The sequence below is a fragment of the Tamandua tetradactyla genome, chromosome 1 (genome assembly GCF_023851605.1).
Source record: "Tamandua tetradactyla isolate mTamTet1 chromosome 1, mTamTet1.pri, whole genome shotgun sequence".
NCBI lineage: Eukaryota > Metazoa > Chordata > Mammalia > Pilosa > Myrmecophagidae > Tamandua > Tamandua tetradactyla.
In genome coordinates this window covers 57,125,073-57,145,777 of record NC_135327.1, presented here as the reverse complement: position 1 = coordinate 57,145,777, position 20,705 = coordinate 57,125,073, and the positions used below count along the sequence as shown (strand labels likewise).

The window sequence follows — 20,705 nt, the reverse complement described above, 5'->3', positions numbered from 1 at the left end:
AAAGGATTAAATTTAAGTAAGTGTTTTCTGGAGTACATATAGCTTCAAGCCACATGTGCTGTGTCCACGCAATAGCATACACTCTAGGATGCACCCATTTCAAGTGTACAGTTAGATGAGTTTTGATAAATGGATACACCTGTGTGATCACCACCATACTCAAGAGACGATTCCATCAACCCCAAAGAGTTACCTTGTGTCCCTTCCCAGTCTCTTCCACTCCCAACCCCAGGCGAGCACCAATCTGCTTTTCTGTCTATAAGGTAACTTTTGCCTGTTCCAGAACATCATAAATGGAAGCCTACAGCATGTGCTCCTTTGTACCTGACTTCCTACCCTCTTTCTGATGTTTTTGAGACTTACTTATCTTGCCTCATTTCCCAGTAGTTTGTCCCTCTGCATTGCTAAATAGTGTCCACGATGAGAATGAAGCACGGTTTCTCTTCTAGTCTCCAATTAGGCATTTGGGTTCCTTTCCAGATTGGGGCTCTTGTAATACAGCTGCCACAGCACTGCTGTACAAGCCTTTATGTGGACATATGTTTCCATTTCTCATCTGTAAATACCTAGAAGTGGAATTCAGTCATATGGTCATATTTACTTTTTGAAGAAACTCTCAAACATTTTCCAAAGTGATTGTATCATTTTTACATTCCCCACCTGCAATGTATGAGAATTCCATTTCTTCCACATCCCCACCAACATTTAGTGTTTGCCTTTTTCATTTTAGCCATTCTAGTGGGTGTGTAGCATCGTCATTATTTTTTATGGCTAAATGCTATAATTTATTCATATAGTCCCTTTAGGGCATGTGAATGGTTTCCTATCTTTTCTTTTTTTCCTTTTTTTTTTTCAGAAGAAATGAGAATGTTCTCATATTGATTGTGGTGGTGAATCTTTTGTTCTTACAGATAGTACTGCAGTAGATAATCTTATATGCAGGTATATGTATGGATTAAATTCCTAGAAGCAGGATTACTAGGTGAAAGAGTATATGCATTTATGATCTGGGTAGATACAAATTGCCTTCCAGTTTGTAGCAATTTACAATCACACCAGCAATATTTGAGAGTGTCCATTTTCCCACAGCCTTAATAGTGTGTTATTAAACTTTGTGAAATTTGCTTATCTGGAAGGTGTCAGTGCAATTTTAATTTGCATTTCTCTTATGAGTAAGATTGAACATTTGTTCAAACTTTTAAAAGCGACTTGTATTTCCTTTCCCCTGAATTGTGTGCCATATCAGCAACCCATTTTTCCACTGAACTGTTGGTCTTTTCCTTAACAATTTGAGGGAACTCTTTATATATAAAGTAGATGAACCCTTCATCTGCAGTACAAGTTGCGACTCTTTTTCCCAGTGTGTGAAAACCTTCCAGCTTGTGCGTGGCGTTAGTTCATTCATTTTCATTGCTGGGTGGTATTCCACTGTATGACTATAATTGTACCTTTGGGTGGGAGTGGGGATGGGGGACCTCTTCTTCCAGGGACTAGACCTGGCATAAGGAGGCCAACTCAAGCCACCCCACAGCCCCCTCCCTATGGACCATCAAACCTTATTATGTCAGAGGGACCACTTCCTCCGGGAAGCCTATGGCCAGACTGGCCAGGGGTCAGCAGAGGAGCTCTGAGAGGAGCTCTGTTGGTAGCTTCCCATCAGTGTCAACAGCCCATGGCTGAGTCCATAGTTGGGACTCCTTTGGAAATAGAATTTCCAAATATACTATGGGCTCAGAATAAAGACTACCTTTCCCAGATTCCCTTGCACCTCTGAGTGGCCATATGACTAAATGCTAGTCAATGGGACGTGAGTGGATATGACAGGTACAACTTCTGGGTTGTGTCCCAAAGGGATGGGTGTGCCTTCTACTTCCATTCCTTTTTTATTTTTGGATTCAGTAACTTTTATTCCAAAATAAAATGATTTAAAAAAATTCCTCATTAATATATATTTAACTTATCACATGCTTTTGCATCATTCACTAAAATTAATAAACGATTTTCTCCTTTAATCTGTTAGCAAAGTAAATTTATTAATACTTTAAAAAATATCATACAATCCTTGTGTTCCTAGGATAGACCTTACTTGATCATAAAATGCTATCCCATTAAAACACGGCTAGATTCTTCCTCCTTAACATTTTTTTTTTTTATACAGGCAGGCACTGGGAAATGAACTCAGGTCTCCAGCATGGCAGGCGGGAACTCTGCCTGCTGAGCTACCATGGCCCACCCCTTAACAATTTTATTTAGGGTTTTTTCACCTGCACTTATAACTGAGATCAACCTAAGTTTGTGTGTGTGTGTGTGTGTGTGTGTGTGTGTGTGTGTGTGTTAATTAGCAAATTTGTGCGTTTACAGAAAAATCATGCATACAGTACAGGATACCCTGATGAGAATCTGGACCTAATGGGACCATCATAAACCCCACAATCAAAGGCAATATATTAGGGATGGAGGAAAATAAGATAAAAGGATCCAAAGTCCCAACACCTTAACCACCATTACATACCCAGGCTACTATGGAGGAGAAAAATAAAATTCCACCATGTTGAAGTCACTGTATTTGATCTGTTGTTAGAGCTGCCTAATTCTAATACAGAGTTCATTGCCAGCATGTAAGGACATAGGAAGCTCCTCAAAACATCTGAAAAGTCCAGAGTGGGCTTTGAGGAGTTGGATGTGAAGGGGGAGGGTGCTGGAGGAGAGATGGAAGGGAGGGATGAAATCTGGGGTTGAGGGGAAGAGCGAGGAGACATGGACAAGACAATTAAATTGTTTCTTTGCAGAGTCCCCCAGAGTCCACACTCGATTGGTAGATGGGGTTCAACCCACCTCTCACCCCCATTTCTCTTGGGGCAAGAGCCCTGGAGCTGAGTCATAGGGTGTCAGATGTCACACAGCTGTTCTCACAGAAGAGGGCAGGACCCGGTGCTGCCTCCTTCGCGGACCCCAAGTGGTCACAGCTCCCGGCATCCTCCTAAGGGCAGGCAGTGCCACAGGTCAGCTCAGTGGGCAGCACAGTAGAGGTCCCCAGTTTTGGCTGCTTCAGGATCAATGAGCTTCCCACAGAGAAAACCCTAGTCACGGGATCACACAGGGACCGTCACACCTGACCTAACTGGACAACAGCCCCTGAAGGTCCCAAGGGGACTGGCGAGCATGTGGATGTCAGGATCCATCCCTTGGAGCCCTGGCCCACCAAGTGGATTATTCTCAGAAGGGAGAACATCACGGGGGAGGAGAAACAAAGGTTTTCTCCCCTGCCCAGATGATGGGCAGGCACAGGAGAGGGGAAGCGAGGCCTCAAAAAGAGGTACAGGGGGAGGAAAAAAAAACATACAGGAATTAGTGAATGTGTCTTGGAAGTGGAGGTGATGCTGAGTCTAGACAGCAGGCCCCCAGCAGCCACCTGTCACTCAGCAAGCACGTGGCTGCTCCCTGCCTCCATCAGAATATGGGCCCCCTCTTTTTAGGAGGCCCTGGCTCCCTATTCTCTCTTCCCAGCCTCCCCCCAACTCCCGACACCACCCCACAAATGTGGGCAGCCTCTAGATGCTAGCCCAGCACTGCACCTGTGCACACGTGTGCCGGGTGGCTACCTGTGCACGCACGTGTGTTAGGTGGCTACCTGCAAGCTCGCCTTCTGTGAATCCATCTCCACCGAATTCTTGCCCATGCTTAGCTTATGAGAAAGCCTCCTTCTGCAGAGGGGAAGAGTGGACGTTGGAGCCTCTGCCCAACCCCAACTGTGCCTCCCCTGCCCACTCCAGTGCTTAGCCCCAGACTGCTCACTTGACTGAGCAGCTGGAGCCATGCAGAGAGTGGGGGCACCTCATCTTTTTTCCTCCTCAGCCCTTTCTTCAGCACAAACTGGGTGGAGAGAGGGCAGCTGGCTGGATTTAGGGGTGATTCTAGAAAGGATCCCCAAATTTGGAGGGGGACAGGTTAGGGAGGTATGGGAGCTGTGAATTTGTTTAGTTCTTCCTACCCATGGGGGTGGGGGCAGTGGGGACAGGTGACGCGGCTCCAGCCCAGCTCCGGACCCACCTCCAGACGTGGCAGGCCCCGAGGCTCAGCAGCAGCAGCAGGAGGCCCTGCAGCGGCCCCAAGACCCAGAGAAGCCGCTGGGACAGGCGCAGGCGCTGCAGGCCTGCAACACGGGGACCGGACTGAGCAGGTAGGGGGCCTCCAGGCCTCCCCCCAGCCAGGACACCTATCCCTTCACCTTATCCCTGCAGCCTCCCTTCCCAGGAAAGGGCTGTCCAAGGGCCTCCAAGAAGCCCTCAGGAGGGATGCTCTGAGCCGTGGGGGGTGCGCTGGGAGAAGGCGCACCCTCACCTCTGTTCCCGAAGTAGGTGGAGGTGGAGGCCACACCCAGCACATTGGAGGCAGTGCACACGTAGTCCCCCTGGTCACTGGGCTGCAGCCTGTCCACGTCCACCCGCAGGGCATTCGGGAAGGCCCAGACATGGATGTGTGGCTCGGCGGGGGCGCCCCGGGGCTGGCTGGAAGCCACCAGACGTTGGCCAAGGTGGAGTGTCAGGCTGGCGGGAGGCTCACTGTCCACCCGGCAGTCCAGGATGCCCTGGAGGCCGCTCTTGGGCTCCACAAAGGCTGTCATGGTAGGCGTCGCGGGAGGGTCTGCGGGGTAGGGGTGTGCTGGTGACGGAAAACAGCCGAGGTGGCTTTGCCTCCCTTCAAGGGGGGGACCTCTTCCCTGCCCCCCCGAGTCTGTGACTCCCCCTGACCAGTGGAAGGCGGAAGTGACATGCGACCTTGGCGCTAGGACCTCAAGGGCCCTTGCAGCTTCTGCTCTTCGCTCCTTGGAGCAGAACCTGGGGGGAGCCCCGGCCAAGCAGGGGCCAGCCTCAATCCCTCTGGCCTCAGGTGAGCCTTCCCAGCCACCTAGGGGGAGACCAGCAGAACTGCCAGGCCCAGATTTCCAAACCACAGAATTGTGAGCAAATAAAATGTTGTTTTAACAACAAACCAATATGTTTGGGGTGGGGGGTGGTGCTTGCATAGCCACAGCTGGCCCATGCGGGAGGGGGTCCTGGTGAAGAACAGACAGGAGAGCTGCAGCTGATGAGGCCCTGTGCTATGCCAGGCACTCTGGCTGCTTCCCCCCCCCCAACCTGTGCTCTTCACAAGATGAGGGGACCGACGTGCTCCCCGTTTACAGATGAGGAAACTGAGGCCTGAGATGCCACAACTAGCCGGTAGCAGAGCTAGGAACTCCCTGTGTCTGCAGCCATTGCTCTCGGCAGATGGACGAGACGGCCGGCATGAGGCGGGCAGGTGAGGGGTGGGGAGACGGCAGGGGGCAGCGCACACTCACAGAGCACGCGCAGCACGACGGGCACGGAGGCAGCGGCCCAGTCGGGGAGCCCGGCACTGCAGTGGTACACGCCAGCTTGGTCACGGGCCACGTGGGCGAAGGCGAGCGTGGGCACAGGCTGCCCACGGAGCTGGCGGCCGTTCCAGAACCAGGAGAAGGTGGCATTGAGGGCGGGCCCGGGGCCACCGGGGAGGAGGCAGCTCAGGTTCAGCGCTGAGCCCTCAGGCACGTCCAGGCCGGGCTCGGCCACCACCCACACACCTGCAGGCGAACACCGGGGCACAGGTGGGGGGGCTGCGGCCTGTGGAAGCCGGGCCTCTGTGCACCAGGGGAAGGTCTGAATCCAGCTTGGGATCTGGACCTCTGCGGGGGGCTCTCAGCCTCCCCATCAGACCACGATTTGCTGAAAAAACAGCTCTCATCCTGAGACTAGGCACCCTGCGGGGGGCTGCACACACCCCCCCCTTATCTGGGCAGGCATCTTGCACCTCCTCCATCAGACGGGATTTCCCCTGAGAAGAGCTTGTCTCTCTCTGGGCAGAGCTTGTCTCTCTCCTCACCCCAAGCTTCTGCCAGCCTGGGCTCTGTGAGGGTGGGGTTAGGTCTCCCCTGCACCAAATACCCCTTGGGCACCGCCACACCTACCCCCTTGGGAGAAAACTCCCAAGAACAAGGCTGCATCTCCTAGTGGGAGCTGTGCTTCCTATGTCAGATCAGGCTTCTCAGAGCAGGATACTACTTGCCCCCTTGGGCCAGGCAGGCCCCTCCAGCTGGGCCGCCCCCAGCCCCGTCATGGACTCCAGCCCGCAGCCCCCAAGCTCTGAGCCTGAGCCCCCCAGCATGTCCCTCTGCTCACCTTCTGTCCACAGCCGCCCCGAGGTGCTGACAGAACCCAGCGAGTTGCGGGCCGTGCAGGTGTAAGTGGCCTCGGCCCCTGCCGGCACATCTTGCACCTGCAGCCGCAGGGCATTGCGGGTCACCTGGACGCGGCCTGGCTCTGATGCCAGGCCATGGGGGCCACGGCTGGTGGCCAGCAGCTTTCCATCATGCAACAGGGCCAGCTCGGCCGGCGGCTCGCTGTCCACAGTGCACTGCAGCACAGCCGCGGTGCTGGCCCGCGCGTCCCGGAAGGAGGTCAGCACCGCGTCCCGGGGGGCGTCTGGGGATGGTTGGGGCACAGTCGGGGGCCTCGCCAGGGCACCATGTCTGACACCACTGGGCACGGCCCACCACCCACCTGCCTGGTATTAGGAGGTTGAAGCCCCTGGACAGGGGTCACCTCCCAGAAGTGACACCTTCTAGGGGTCCCGGAGGTAGATACCTCCACGCAGGGCTTGCTATCCCCACCACGTGAAAAGCCCGAGGGTCTCTCTCCTGGGTCCATGGCATCCCATGCCCACCCCACCAGGACCTGGAAGCTTGTCCATTCCACCCCCATCCCTGACACCCCAGCCAAGGTGCCCCCGCTCACAGAGGACTTGCAAGATGGCTGGCTTTGAGCTGCGTGTGCCTTGGGCATCCTGGACTTGGCAGGAGTAGGCGCCCGCGTGAGCCCGTGCAGCCCCCAGGAACGAGAGGGAGGTGGCCGGTCCCTCCTGCAGCCACCGGCCATTGTGGTACCAGGCAAACAGGGCAGGTGGCCTGGCAGTGGGGTCCTCGCAGGTCACCGTGAAGGGAGCCCCCTCAGGCACGGCAGCTGACGGGACCAGGGTCACCCGAACCCCTGCCCCAAAGAGGCCAGGGTCAGCTGGGCCCAGTCAGGCACAAAGGCCAGTCCCAATCCCCACCAGCCTCCACTGGGGCCCTGCCTCACCCTCCAGCCGCAGCTCCAGGGACGCGTTGGCCTGGCCCAGGGGGCTGCGGGCAGAGCAGCTGTAGAGACCCTCATTGCTGGGCTGCGGTTCCCACAGCTCCAGGCGCAGGGTGTTGGGGGTGGAAGAGGCGCCCGAGGAGGCCAGGAGGCGGCCGGCATGGCTGAGAGCCAGCTGGGCAGGCGGGCGGCTGTCCACAGTGCACAGCACCAGGGCCAGCCGCCCGCTCCGGCGCTCCAGGAGGTAGGTCAGGCGCAGGTTGCGAGGTGCATCTGCACAGGTGCAGGAGGTGTAGGGGTTCGGGAGCAGCAGACAAGGTTAGCACGTGGATGGCGTGCAACCCCAGGAAGGCCCTGGCCCCCCAGCCCCAGGGCCCCTAATCGCCCAATCCAGTCCACTGGGTCTCTGCCCGGAAAGAATCTATCCCCATTGCCACCCCGCTCCGCCCCACTCTAAGACTCTGAGGTTCTGGGCTGGACCCTGAGGGGGCTCCAGCCAAGCCCTGACACTTGTGGGCACAACCCGGCCAGGTGCCCAGCTGTTCCTTCCAGGCCCAGCCTGAATCCAACCAGACTCACGGTGGACATCCAGGGTAACAGGCCTGGAGAGGTGTGGGGCTTGGCCAGGAGTTCCCACGCCGCAGCGGTAGGAGGCGGCATCCGTGACCGTGACGTTGGGCAGTGGGATGGAGCGGGCCCCTGGGCGCTGCTGCCCGTCCCAGTACCATGTGTAGTTGAGCTGGGCCAGATGGTCACTCCACACAACACAGGTCAAGTTCACCAGCTGCCCCTCCTGCACCACGGTCTGGGGCCACACCTGCACGCTGATGGCTGGGGAGAGGGGGAGGGCAGGGGTCATGGCCCAAGGGCAGGGGTGAGGGACCTGAGGTGGGGAAGGCACGCACCTATCTTCATGGGCCTGAGTTGCCCCGATGCCAGACGAGCCCTTTCCCCACCTGTAAGGGGGTCAGAGGTCAAGCGTGGAAAGGTCCCACGCAGAGTTCTGCAGAGCCCCCCAGTGCCGTGAGCCCCTCCCTGACCCCCTTGAGTCCCACCCCTGACTGGTTTATCCACAAGGCAGTGTGTAAAATCCTGTTTCTAAAAAAAGTTCTTTTGAGCCATCGAAAGGAATGAAGTTGTGAGGTCTGCAACAACACAACGGGCCTTGCAGACATCACACTAAGTGAAGTAAGCCAGATATGAAAGAGCAAATATACTTACATAAACTAACTCGAATAAGCAAATTCAGAGAGAGAGAGAGAACGGAGATTAGAAGTTACCAGGGGCTGGGCGAGGGGGTTGTGGGCAGTGGGGAGGGACTGCTTCAGAGGTAAAGAACTTTCGTTCAGAGTGACGAAGAGTGGCAGGGACAGATGGAAGTGACAGTAGCACAACAGTATAAAAGTAATTAATGCCACTGAATTGCACACTTGAAAATGATTGAGGTGCACATGTGGTTCAGCGGCAGACTGCTCACTTTCCAGGTGAGAGACATAGGTCTGGACCATGTACCACCAGCCCCCCCAAAAGATGATTGAAATGGCGATATTCATATTATATATATGAGACTACAGTGCCCTCCATGCCATCTAAGTGTAAAGACTGCTGCCCAGAAGGAGGGTTAGGAAGGGGACCCGGCCTGCACCCCCAGCTCCCAGAACCCCTCCCCCAAAGGCCCTCCTGTGCACTCCCACCCCACACTGACCCTGGGCGTCAAAGGTGGCCGAGGCTGAGGTCTGGCCGAGGGCGCTGCTGGCCTCACAGGTGTAGACACCCTCATCCTCCAGCACAGCGCCGTGGATCTCTAGGCGCAGCACGTTGGGGGCCACAGCCGCCCGCAACCGGAGAGAGCTGCCCGCGGCTTCTCCCATGGCCTGTGCTGTGGTGGCCACCAGGCGGTCCCCATGGAGCAGCCGCAGCTGGGCCGGGGGGTCACTGTCCACGCGGCACAGGAGGAGGCCCAGCCGCCCAGGGCCCGTGTCCATCAGGGCAGTGAGTGTGGCCCGGCGTGGGGCATCTGTGGGTGGCAAATAGTCAGGACCCCCCACCCGGGCCTCTCCTGTGAAGGTAGAATCCAGGAAACGGGCGAGCCATGCCCTCCCCTCCCACCCTCCATGGGGATGGGGTGAAACACTTACAGGATACATGGAGGCTGACGGGGGCAGCCAGGCTCGTGGTGGCTGAGCCTGGAGCCTGGGCCTGGCAATGGTAAGCTCCAGCTTGGCTCAAAGCAATGGCTGCAAAACGCAGTGTGGCCGAGGTCTGCTCCTGGAGGGGCTGGCCATCCCGAAACCAGCGGTACGAGGTCCCCTCTGGGACCTCTGTGGGTACCTGGCAGCTCAGAACCACAGCCTGGCCCTCCTGAAGCTCAGGTGATGGAGACACCTGCACCCAAGCTCCTGTAGGGAGAAACCGAGAGCAGGTGAGGGCTCTTGCCCTATACCTTCCAGCAGTCTTGAGGCTGCAGGTGTCCACACAAGGACCACAGGTCCCCTACCTGGGCCCAGAGCCACAGCTCCCCAGCAGGCCCCGCCAAGGGCCCACCTCAGTGCCAGGCCTCCACCAACTCTGTGGCACTGGGTTCTCTTCAGACATTCACCAGGTGCCACCTGGAGTCACGGCTTGGCTTTGCCAATCGTATTCTGCCCACCACGGACAAGTCTTGAAGGGGCCAGGCTGGTGTCACCTGTAACCCTGTGCCCGCAGGTGGCTGACTCACAAACAAAGGTTGGTTCTACCCACAAAGCGCTGAAACAGGAGGGCTTTAGGTCATGTCAAGGCCATGCCATTGTTCGATCATGAGATGGGCTCCACATGGGTGGCCTAAGCCACCGAGGGGAGGTTTACAGTGACATGGTCTTGGGTTCTCTCTGGCCCTCTCCAGCTCAGCTCTGCACGTGAGCTCCAGGTAACGAGAGACTGGGAGGCAGTGCCCAGGTAAAGGGCAGCTCTCTGGAGCCTCCTGGATCCAAGGCAGGAAGGAGGCCAGAGGAAGAGAGGACCAGCTGGGGCAGGGAATGAGACAGCTGTGCTTGGGGCCAGGCCAAGTTAGCCACAACTAGCAGTATTCTCTGCTATCCACATGCAGGAGCAATCACCTAAGGCTCTCTGACCCTCATTCTCTCTGCCTGTGACATGGGTATGATAAATAAGGAAATTCACAGAGAACCAAGGGCAGAGCAAGACCCCTAAGTAAATGTTCAAAAAGTGATACTGTTGTGAAGTAGGAGAGAAAGTGTGTGGTTTTCCTTGGCCTTGGTATTATCAGCATTATCTTCCTTTTTTTTTCTGGCTGATTTGCTTAGGGAGGATTTTTATAGAAGAATTTATATATGTGTCTGTATATATACATGTAAATGTGAGTATATGTACACACACACACACACATATATATATACATGGTAGGTTTTGTGTGATAATTTTTAACATAACGAAATCATATTATTGCAGAAAAAGTTATCAAAAAGTGTTCCATCTTTTGTTACTCAGATGTGGCCTCTCTCTCCAGCCAACACAACAAGCAAACTCACCACCCTCCCCTGTCTATGCGGGACATGACTCCCAGGGGTGTGGACCTTCCTGGCAACGTGGGACAGAAATCCTGGAATGAGCTGAGACTCAGCATCAAGGGATTGCGAAAACTCCTAGAATGAGCCGAGATTCAGCATCAGGGGATTGAGAAAACCTTCCTGGCCAAAAAGGGGAAGAGTGAAATGAGACAAAATAAAGTGTCAATGGCTGAGAGATTCCAAACAGAGTCGAGAGGTTATCCTGGAGGTTATTCTTACGCATTACGTAGATATCACCTTATTAGTCAAGATGTAACAGAGAGGCTGGAGGGAACTGCCTGAAACTGTAGAACTGTGTTCCAGTAGCCATGTTTCTTGAAGATGATTGTGTAATGATACAGCTTTCACAATGTGACTGTGTGATTGTGAAAACCTTGTGTCTGATGCTCCTTTTATCTACCTTATCAACAGACAAGTAAAACATAATAGAATAAAGATTAATAATAGGGGGAACAAATGTAAAAATAAATTTAGATTGAAATTGTGGTGATCGGTGATGGGGAGGGGTGGGGAGTACAGTATAGATAAATTTTTTTTCTGTTTTCATTTTATTTCTTTTTCTGAATAGATGCAAATGTTCCAAGAAATTATTGTGATGATGAATATGCAACTATGTGATGATATTGTGAATTACTGATTATATATGTAGAATGGAATGATCAAAAGTTAGAATGTTTGCATTTGTTTGGTGTTTTTTGGTATTTAAAAAAAATTTTTTAATTAATTTTAAAAAATAACATATTCATATAAAATAAAATAAAAAGTGTTCCAGCCCAACAAGTCACTTCTGGCGATCGTTATCCCAGGAGAAAATAACTGGACAAAGAGTGGTCCCCAGCCGGGTAGCTGGAACCTGCCCCCTGACAGGGCTGAAAAGAGCTCATATTTCTGCACAAAATCTGCCGGCCCAAGTCTGGCCAGAGTAAGCCTTCAGGAGAGTGGGTGGGCCACATCTTCAGAGACTGATACTCACCTCGGACCTGAAAGAAGAGCGAGGTGTTGGCCGATCCGAGAGCGTTGGTGGCCTCGCAGCGGTAGCTGCCAGAGTCCCTGAGGCCCAGTTCTCGGACCTCCAGCTGCAGGGAGTTGGCTGTGGCCTTGGCCTGGACCCGGCCAAGAGACGGGAGCCGGGGTCCGGGGCTGCTGGCCAGAAGACGCTCGCCGTGGAACAGCGCCAGCCGGGCCAGGGGCCGACTGTCCGCAGCGCAGGTGAACACAGCCACGTGGCCTTGGTCCACATCCAGGAGGGCTGACAGCTTTGGCGGTGCTGGGGGGTCTGTGGGGACACCGGCGAGCTCAGGCCAGCCCCAGCCCAGTTCACGGCATCCCAGCTGTCACACTCTGTCCCCACTTCCCCTTCCACACACCCCCAGTCCAGGCCCACCCCTGCCGGAGCCTGCTCTTGCTTCCCCAGATCCCATCCCCAGCCCCACTTCCCCCTGAGCCCACCCTCTCAGACCCCCGAGTCCCCAGCACCCACAGAGCACACTCAGGAGCACAGGGGCGGAGAGCTGGGCGCCAGGCTCAGTGAGGATGCGGCAGGCATAGAGGGCGCTGTCGGCTCTGCCCACAGGCTGCAGGTGCAGGGTGTCCAGCGGGCCCTGCGCCCACAGCGCCCCGTCCCGGAACCAGGAGAAGTTGGCCGGGCCGCCAGCTTCCCGGCTCACGGTGCACGTCAGGTTGGCTTCAGCGCCCTCCCGCAGCGTGGCAGACGGCGTGATGACCAGGACGGTGGCTGGAAAGCGGGCAGTATGGGATCGCTTGAGGCAGGGCCTCGGCCTGGCTGCATGCACCCCAGGGAGCAGTGGTCCAGCCTCCCAGCCTGGACAGACTTCCTGGGGGAAGGGGCTGGGAGGAGACCCTCGGGGCACCCGCAGGATAGGGGAGGAAAGGAAAGGAGCTCAAGGATGCAGAGCAGCTCCCCCCACAGACAGTGTGGGTTCCGAGGGCCACCAGACCTCCCTGTGAGATGGCATGGGGGTGCTATAAGGAGCAGGCCTGGGAGCGTGGTGGGCACTGGGCAGGGAGGGGGCCCATAAAGGGGAAGGACAGAACACTTTCCACAGAGCTCAGCTGCAGAGCCCCAGGCCAGCCGCCCTGCCCAAAGGCCACGAGGGGGACAGAGAAGCTCTGGTCTTCCTCGGTGAAGGGGGAGGCAGTGGGGCTCTCGGGGGCTACCACTCCTGTCGCTGGGGGCGCCTCTCCCCTCACGCTGCTGAACAGACCCTCCTCGGGAGCTCTGACCCCAAGCCACCCGGCCCCTGCCCAGCCTCACCCTGGGCATTGAATGTGGCGGAGGCCGAAGCGTTGCCCAAGGCGTTGCTGGCCTCGCACAGGTACTGGCCCTCATCCTCTACCACTGGCTCGTGAAGCTCCACACGTAGCAAGTTGGGGGCTCTGGTGACCTTGGTGCGCTGGGAACAGCCCCCACAGGTGCTGCAGCCACTCCCCAGGGACGGAGAAGAGGCCACGAGGCGGTCCCCACGCAGCAACCGCAGCTGGGCTGGGGGGTCACTGTCCACACGGCACAGGAGGAGGCCTCGCCGTCCATCCCCGGCTTGAGCAGCATCGGGGTCCAGCCGGGCGGTGAGCATGGGCCGGCGGGGGGCATCTGTAGGGAGGAGGAGCAGGACCCTCTTGCCACTGCTTCCACCAGGGCCCCAGCCCCGCAGGCAGGCCAGATGCCCAGACCCCACTGGACAAAGAAAGGCATAGGCCCGGACCCAGTGCAAACAGCTGTGCAGGCTGTGCACTGCACAAGGGCAGCCAGACAAGGGTGGATGGCATTCAGCCCAAGCTCCTCGGCCCAGCTCTGCCCTGGTACAGGACTGTGTTGTCCCAAGGAAAGGAGTCCGTTTTCTAATTCGGACAAAGGCGGCGTACGGACTAGCTGCCACCTTGCAGGGTGCCCATCTGTTCTGGACCAGGTGCCCCCATGGCAATTCTGCACCCCACACCTTACCATTGGGCCTTCCACCAAGACCCTCCCTGGCACCCCTATCTGTGGTCTCCAAACCAGCTTCCATCATGCTCAGATAACACTTAAAATGCCCTCTTCCTGGAGGCTTTCAGAGATGGATGGGCAAGAGAGCCTTTGGGTAAAGTCTCCACACAACCTCATTCTGATAACTGAAAACCTCTGGGATGTGGCTGCACTTCCCTGACAGCTGCAAGACATTGCTTCTGCACACATCAGGGGAGGCTTTCTGGGGAGTTTCAGTGCACCCTGAACATTAGCCAGCCCCTTGGACTAATATGGGGCACCCATCTTTGATGGACACTTGAGGGACCAATGTGTCCCAGGCCTGAGGGGCTCTGCCTTGGTGTCTGTGGAAATCCATGAGAGCATAACCTCAGGGGCATCTGCACATATATAGGAGCATGGTATCCCAGGGCCCAGCCCAGGGGCCAAAGCTTGGGTTTGGTGATTTTGAGGCTGGAGGCAAGAGGCCCAAAAGAGACCGGGATTGCAGGGTGGGGTGCAGGGAGGCAGAGAAAGCTCCAGACTTAAGTTTCAGCCCTAAGTGGAGAAGTCCATGGTGTACAGGCCTGTGACTGCCCTTGATCCAGACTCCAGGGCAGGACAGGGCCAGGGGTCCCTAGGGAAGGCAGAAGTGTCAGACCAGCCCAGTGGGGCAGGCTGCTCACACAGCACAGTGAGGACGACCGGTGAGGAGGGGCCTCTGGCACCGTGGTCATCCTGGACCTGACAGTGGTATGAGCCGGCATCGGAGCTGGAGGCCGCAGGGAGCATGAGGCTGCTACTGTGCCCCTCAAGAAGGAGGGCTCCATTCCGATACCAGGAGAAGCGTGTGTCAGGAACGGGGCTCAGGAGGCTCCTGCAGCTCAGCGTCACAGCCTGTCCTTCCACCACTTCTGCTGGGCTGATGAGGAGGCGCGCCGCTGGTGGGAAAGGGAGGCAGGGAGGGAGGGGAGGCTGTGAGGGCCCTGGCCTGGGCTCAGCTCCCTTGCACCTCTGCAGCTCCATGCCTCCCCCTGCAGGAAGCCCTCCTGGATTCTCCTCCCCTGACATAACTGTAGGTCTGTCTGGGCTTTGTGGTATCAACTCTGTGTGTCTCTAGTCGATCAGATAGGGCTTAGCCTTGAATGCAAATTCAGATCTATCGATGGAGAAGAGTTCTGAGCCAGAGCCCAGGTGTATGTCAAAATCCTGACCTGATTGATTGGCTCTGTCTACCACGGCCTCAGAAGGAGGCAAGGGCAGCAAACATTCCGAGAGTTGGAAGGCCATAGTTCTGTATTTTTGCCTCCCTCATCTGACTGCTAGCATAGAGTCTGCCCCAAACATTTGATAAAGTTAAAAATTCATGAATGCAGGTGGGCTACGGTGGCTCAGCAGGCAGAGTTCTCTCCTACCATGCCGGAGACCAGGGTTCAATTCCCGGTGCCCTCCCCCATGTTAAAAAAAAAAAAAAGAAGTTCAGAATACATATGAAGGAGTCCAAGTTCGGTCAGAATGTGTGCCAAGGACTAAGGCAAGCTGTCATGTTCCCTTCTTCCCTTGACTTCCAGGAGCCTCCGGGCTGGGATGACTGTACAGCCCAGGTCTTTCATGTGGTTTTAGCAGGCCAGGCTCTTAGAAGGAAGAAACCAGAGCAGCCCTGTCCTCAGGCTCCCTGTACCAGCCCCTGTGCCCGCCTTACCGCTGGCCTGGAAGTCCAGGGTGGAGGACGCATTTCCAAGGGAGTTGAAGGCTAAGCACGTGTACTGCCCGCTGTCCGCTGCCTCCAGGTCTCTAATCTCCAGGCTCAGGAAGTTGGGAGCAAATGAGATGCTGAAGCGTGGGCTGTGGGCACCCTCCCCGTGGGTGGAGACCAGGACGCTGTCCCCGTGTGACAGCACCAGGGAGGCCACAGGCTCGCTGTCCACGGCACAGTGGATGATGCCCACCAGGCCTGCCTGCGTCTCAAGGAAGGCACTTAGATCCGGGGCCCGGGGCGGGTCTGCGTAGAGATGAGGGGGGGCTGTCATGCCCCTTTAAAGCCTATGACCCTTTGCACCTCCTTTACCCCCAATGCTCAGGACCCCAGCATTGGAGACCCCAGCAGCTCCTGAGCACCTGCTGAATACCATCACTGGCCTGGGCAAGGCACTTTGTCGTCCTGTCTATCCTGTGGCAACCCTGCAAGTGGGTACCAGGGGCCCCAAGAAAACTGCCTGAGCGACCCAGCAACCAGCACCTTAATCAAGCCACCAAAGTGGGCCTTTTTAACAATGGGACAGATGGACACCACGTGCCTGCCGTGCTCCTACCCAAAGGGCACAGCCCTCATGTGTTGTGTTCAGACAAACCCAAACCAAGAGACATTCTACACACAACTGGCCTGCACTCTTCAAATGTCATGGTCAAGAAAGAAAAAGGACAAGTGAGGCACTGTCCCAGATTAAAGGACAGTAAAGACACTGCAACTGAATATGGTGTGGGTTCCTGGGCCAGAAGAAAATAATTGTCATAAATGGCATTATAGGGTTAATTGGCGAAGTTTGAGTGTAGGCTGTAGATTACATAACAATCTTGAATCAATGCTGAATTCCCTGATTGTCATCTTTGCACTGTGGTTATGTGAAGAACCTTAGGAAATTCAAGCTGAGGAATTTAAGGGTAAAGGGGCATCATTTGTGCAACTTCTTTTCAAATGATTCTGGAAAATAAATGTATAGATAGACAATAAATATGCATGCGTATATAGAGAATGTACATATATGCACATGTCTGTGTTTTCAAAGACAGAGTAAATATGTGTGTACACACATGCACAAATATGTGTGCATATGTCTATGCATGTATACATATGCATATGTGTGTGTAAGTATGCAGGTGTAGACATATATATAGTATCATATGTGCAATATCAGGAGAGGGAGCTAGAGAAGAATAAAGCAAATGTGCCAAAATGTTATCAAACGAGGAAACTGGATGAAAGGAATCTAATAATTCTTTGTACTATTCTTGACACTCTTCCTAAATGTGAAGTTTTTTGAAGCTTTAAAGTTTTTTAAAGTAGGAAGGAGCCGAGGCCGAGAGAGGTGGAAGACTGCTGCAGGTGTGCAGAGCCCGAGGCCACTTGGCCACAGAACTGCATTCAGTGAAGTAGCCTCCCAGCTCCAGAGCCCCGACCCCCGACCCCTGTGGGGTCAGCCTCTGACCCCCCACTCCATGCCCTCACCCCCCCACCCCCACCACTCACAGTTGACCACAAGGCTGACAGGGCTGGAGCTTGTACTACCCCGAGCATTGTGCAGCTTGCAGAAGTAGAAGCCGGTGTCGGCCCTGGTGGCCGGTCGCAGCACGAGTGTGGGGAAGTGGGTGGCCTCCAGTAACACATGGTTCTGGTACCAGCTGTAGCGGGTGTCGCTGGGGGCCTCGTCAGGCGTGCTGCAAGTCAGTGTCACTGTCTGGTTCTCCAGGAAGGGGCCTGCTGGGCTCACCTGGACCTCAGCCACTGCGAGGACAGCATTGGGCCCGCTGGGGGGGGGCATTCCCGGTGCCGCCGGGGTGGCAGCCCATCTGCTGGAATCTCTGCGCAGTCTGCACCACACCCCTCTACAAAGAAGCCTCCCGGGTCTTCCCTGCCTCCCTCTGTCCTGCTCACCAGGCCAGGGCTGGCAAGAGACCCTCTTGGTTTCCCTGTTGGACCTCGACTGGCTGGGGGATCGGCGGGGCCCAGAGACCCACTCCTCCCCGACACCCACATCTGGCCCCAGCGGCCCGCACCCCTCCTCGCCCTCTGGCGGAGCAAGGCTCAGCCTCTCCCGGGACTCACTGAAGATGTACAGGCTGAGAGGCGGCGAGCTTGTAGAACCTGCGGCATTCTCGGCTTGGCAGGTGTAGACGCCTGCGTCACCCCGGGCTGCCCGGGGCAACTGTAGCACCTGGCTCTTGGCTTGGAGGGGTGTCCCATCCTTGACCCACTGCACGGACCTGACCATGGGGTGGCTGCTGTTCACCTGGCAGGTGAGTGTGACCAGATCACCCGGGAGGATGTTCCGCTCCGAGGGCCTGAGCAGCACCTCCACGCCCCTGGGGGCATCTGCAAGGCACAACGGGGAGGGGCGTGGATCATAAGGGGCCTGGGGAGGGAAAGGGTGGCACATTCTCTCCTCTTCTTCCCCCTCCCCCCTTTCAAAACTCCGCCTAAGGAAGCCCACCCAGGTAAAACATCAGTCCCCGGGTTTTCCTGTCCAGGGCAGCCTCTGCCCACTGCACCCTTGTGACACATTCCTGAACCTTCCTTCTTCACCAAGAGCCTATAACAGGTGTCACCGGCCTTTGCAGCCAGCCCCTGCTGCCTCCTGTGGCCTTCTGCTCTGTGACACTGCCAGCACGCCCAGCCTTGGGGCAGAGGTTCGCAGGCAGGGTCACAGATGCCACCTGCTTGCCTTGGTGGCCTGTGGTGGCTGCTGGTAAGGGACCAAGCCCCTAAGGGGAGAGGGCCAGAGGCAGCATCAAATCAGCTCTGAGAACAGCTGACCAGTTTGCTACCAGCAATAGGAAGAAACTGCATTTCTTGGCATCTTACTCCAAATCCTTTCTCTATATAAATATGATTTTAAAAAGCTAATATTTTCAAGAGCTGGGTCTAGTAAATATGATTAGAGCAGCTAAGATTTTCATTAATACATGCCGAGCACTGCTGTATCTACTCCATCTGCAGCCTCTCATTTACTCTCCATAACCACTCATGAGCCAGGGATTACTCACTGTTACCTCCATTGCACAGATGGGAAAACAGAGGCCCTGAGAGCCCCAGTTTTGCTCATCTAGGAAGTGGTGGAGCCAGGCAGTCTGCTGCTGGAACAGGCTGCCCTCTTTAACTGTGCTGGGAAGACGCCAAGCCACGTGGAAACTTGGGCTTTCTCCCCACTGATTCTGTGCACACCCGATGATAACACAAGTGTGGGTTACTAAAGGCAGGACCAGGGTAAACCCCCCCTTCCTCGCATCCCCCAGAGCTGGGCTAACCCCAGCGACCTTGCTGCCCAGCTCCCCTCAGCTGCCTTGGGAGGTCCCACCCCCTGGGCTTCCACATCTGAGCTCCTCTGGATGGCATTGTGCCTTTGAAGCCAGCAGGAGCCAGCAGGGAACCGCTCTCTGCCGCTCTCGGGACCTTGACAGCATCGCCCACCTGCCCTTTCCCAGAAGCCCTCAGGGCACGGGTGTCATCAGGGAGCCCCAGCTGCTGCGCCCCGGGCACGTACACTGCACTTGGAGGTGAATCTTGCTCTGAGCTGTGCGGCCGGCCACCGAGAGTTGACAGTGCAGGGCCCGGCCGTGGTCCTGCCAGGTCAGGGCCACGTGGAGGGTCTCCAGGTGGCTGATGCCAGTGGGCTCGAGCTTCTGGAGAGAGGAGGTGTCCGAGCGAGCGGGGTCCTGGCCGTGCCACCGCAGGGTGACCTGGTCCTCTGGGCAGGCGTAGGGCGTGGAGCAGTTGAAATCCACCTGCATGCCCTCAAGCAGCAAGGTGGGCGCAGCGATGATGGGCACGGTGGGCTCCTCTGGGGGCAGAGACGGGGCACTCAGGACTCAGAACCCCCTCCTGGGAGCCCCAGCCAAGTGGACGTGCCCTGGGCAAGGAGGTTAAAGGGGAAGGAAGCCTGATCTCCACTCCACATCAGGGAGTCAAGGAGACCCAGGGCTGAGGCTGGGGCTGGACCAAGGCCAGGGAATCAGCTAGGATGGAGGCTGGGATGGGACGGGGTTAGGTTTTAGGACAAGAGAGGGGGCTATGAGCCGGCGGGGCCAGGGGCACCTGGGCGTCCCTTCCCTGTCCCTCACCTGTCACGGTGACCAAGGTGCCTTCAACCCCTGTCCAGCGGTTGATCTCGCTGATCTCGAAACGGAAGTTGTAGGTGCCCGAGTCCTCCAGCTGCAGGTCCTTCAGTAGCAGGCTGCATTTCTTGTCCTCGGGGTCCCCCATCAGCTGGGAACGACCACGGAAGCGGGCCTCCACCAGCTTGGGGTCGCCCGAGTGGGTCACGATCTGCCGCTTGCCCTTGTAGTCGTAGTACCAGATGGCTGTGATGCCATTGGGCACTGCCACATCAGCGGGGAAGCCAAAGATGCAGGGGATGGTCAGGCAGGACCCCTTCACACCCCACACGTTCTGGGGATTGGAGACTTTCCACGAGGCCTGGCCTGGGGGAGAGGGGGACAGAGGGGAAGGCAATGCAGACGTGGGGTCACGCAGAACCCCTGAACTCCTCCAGCAAAGGGTGACCCACCATGAAGGGCTCAGAAACCCTGCCCAGGAGCTCACGCCCAGCTCCCCACCACTGCCTCCCTTGGCCCTTCCTCAACCTCTGCAGCCCAGACAGAGCCCACTCTGCCCAGCATCCCAGCTGGGCACCCCTAGGCCAGGCCCTGTGAGATGGGCACCAGGCCAGCAAAGCTCACCTAGTGGGAGGAGTGAGGCCAGGTGGAGAAGCAGGAGGAGGAAGCCCATAGCAAGTTCTCGCGCTGGTTCTGGCACCTAGGAGGTACGCGCTGGCTGGGCACACGGGGGGCCTCCTAGGGACACCTCAGGGCACTTCAGCCCCAGAACCGGCTGAGGGTCCAGCCCTGTGTCCCCACCTGCTGTGCCAGCCAATCCAGCAACACAGCAGGGCTCCTGAGGACCTCGAGGGGTGCCAGCCAGCTTGGGGCATGCCCAGGAATGCCCTCACTTGGTGCTGTGCCCCAGAAAGTCTACCGTGAGTCTTGATCCCACCCCCAGAGTTCTTGACCCAAGTTCTGCTTTCCCAGCCCCTCGGGAAACTGCTCCAGGGCAGATGAACAGCTGCTTCCACCCCGTCCTCCACCCCCACCCAACCCCACAGGAACTAGAGCTCAGAGGCACAAAGTGACTTTCTCCCAAAAACCCAGTGAGAAGGATGACCTCTTACTTCAGACTTGCCTCCCTTCCACCAGCCTTCCCAACTGCAGGCCATGATAGGACTTGACTGCACTTTCAAAATGCTGCCTTTA

At 56.4% G+C, this 20,705-nt stretch overlaps 1 protein-coding gene across 1 annotated transcript; it reads right to left on the bottom strand.

The window, feature by feature from the left end:
- Window positions 1-2,017: 2,017 nt before the first annotated feature.
- Window positions 2,018-20,477, bottom strand: SIGLEC1 (sialic acid binding Ig like lectin 1). Its single transcript, XM_077116759.1, has 21 exons — window positions 20,136-20,477; window positions 19,518-19,877; window positions 18,941-19,237; window positions 17,506-17,772; window positions 16,930-17,184; window positions 15,385-15,684; window positions 14,369-14,623; window positions 12,996-13,331; window positions 12,201-12,455; window positions 11,694-11,996; window positions 9,290-9,550; window positions 8,857-9,168; window positions 7,731-7,982; window positions 7,155-7,424; window positions 6,813-7,064; window positions 6,198-6,500; window positions 5,342-5,602; window positions 4,342-4,644; window positions 4,051-4,153; window positions 3,632-3,704; window positions 2,018-2,980 (listed from the first exon to the last, which is right to left on the bottom strand). Exons 1-21 carry the CDS (start codon window positions 20,182-20,184, stop codon window positions 2,879-2,881), a joined length of 5,169 nt encoding a protein of 1,722 aa, XP_076972874.1. The 5' UTR covers window positions 20,185-20,477; the 3' UTR covers window positions 2,018-2,878.
- Window positions 20,478-20,705: the final 228 nt, after the last annotated feature.

What these genes read in the sequence shown, in the direction of transcription:
- SIGLEC1 (XM_077116759.1), bottom strand. Translation starts at nt 20,184, where the DNA reads ATGGGCTTCCTCCTCCTGCTTCTCCACCTGGCCTCACTCCTCCCACTA. An exon ending in GGCCACCTTTGACGCCCAGG is followed by an intron (nt 7,983 to 8,856) that starts GTCAGTGTGGGG and finishes CCCTCTCCCCAG; the next exon opens with CCATCAGCGTGCAGGTGTGG. An exon ending in CGTCGTGCTGCGCGTGCTCT is followed by an intron (nt 4,645 to 5,341) that starts GTGAGTGTGCGC and finishes CCTACCCCGCAG; the next exon opens with ACCCTCCCGCGACGCCTACC.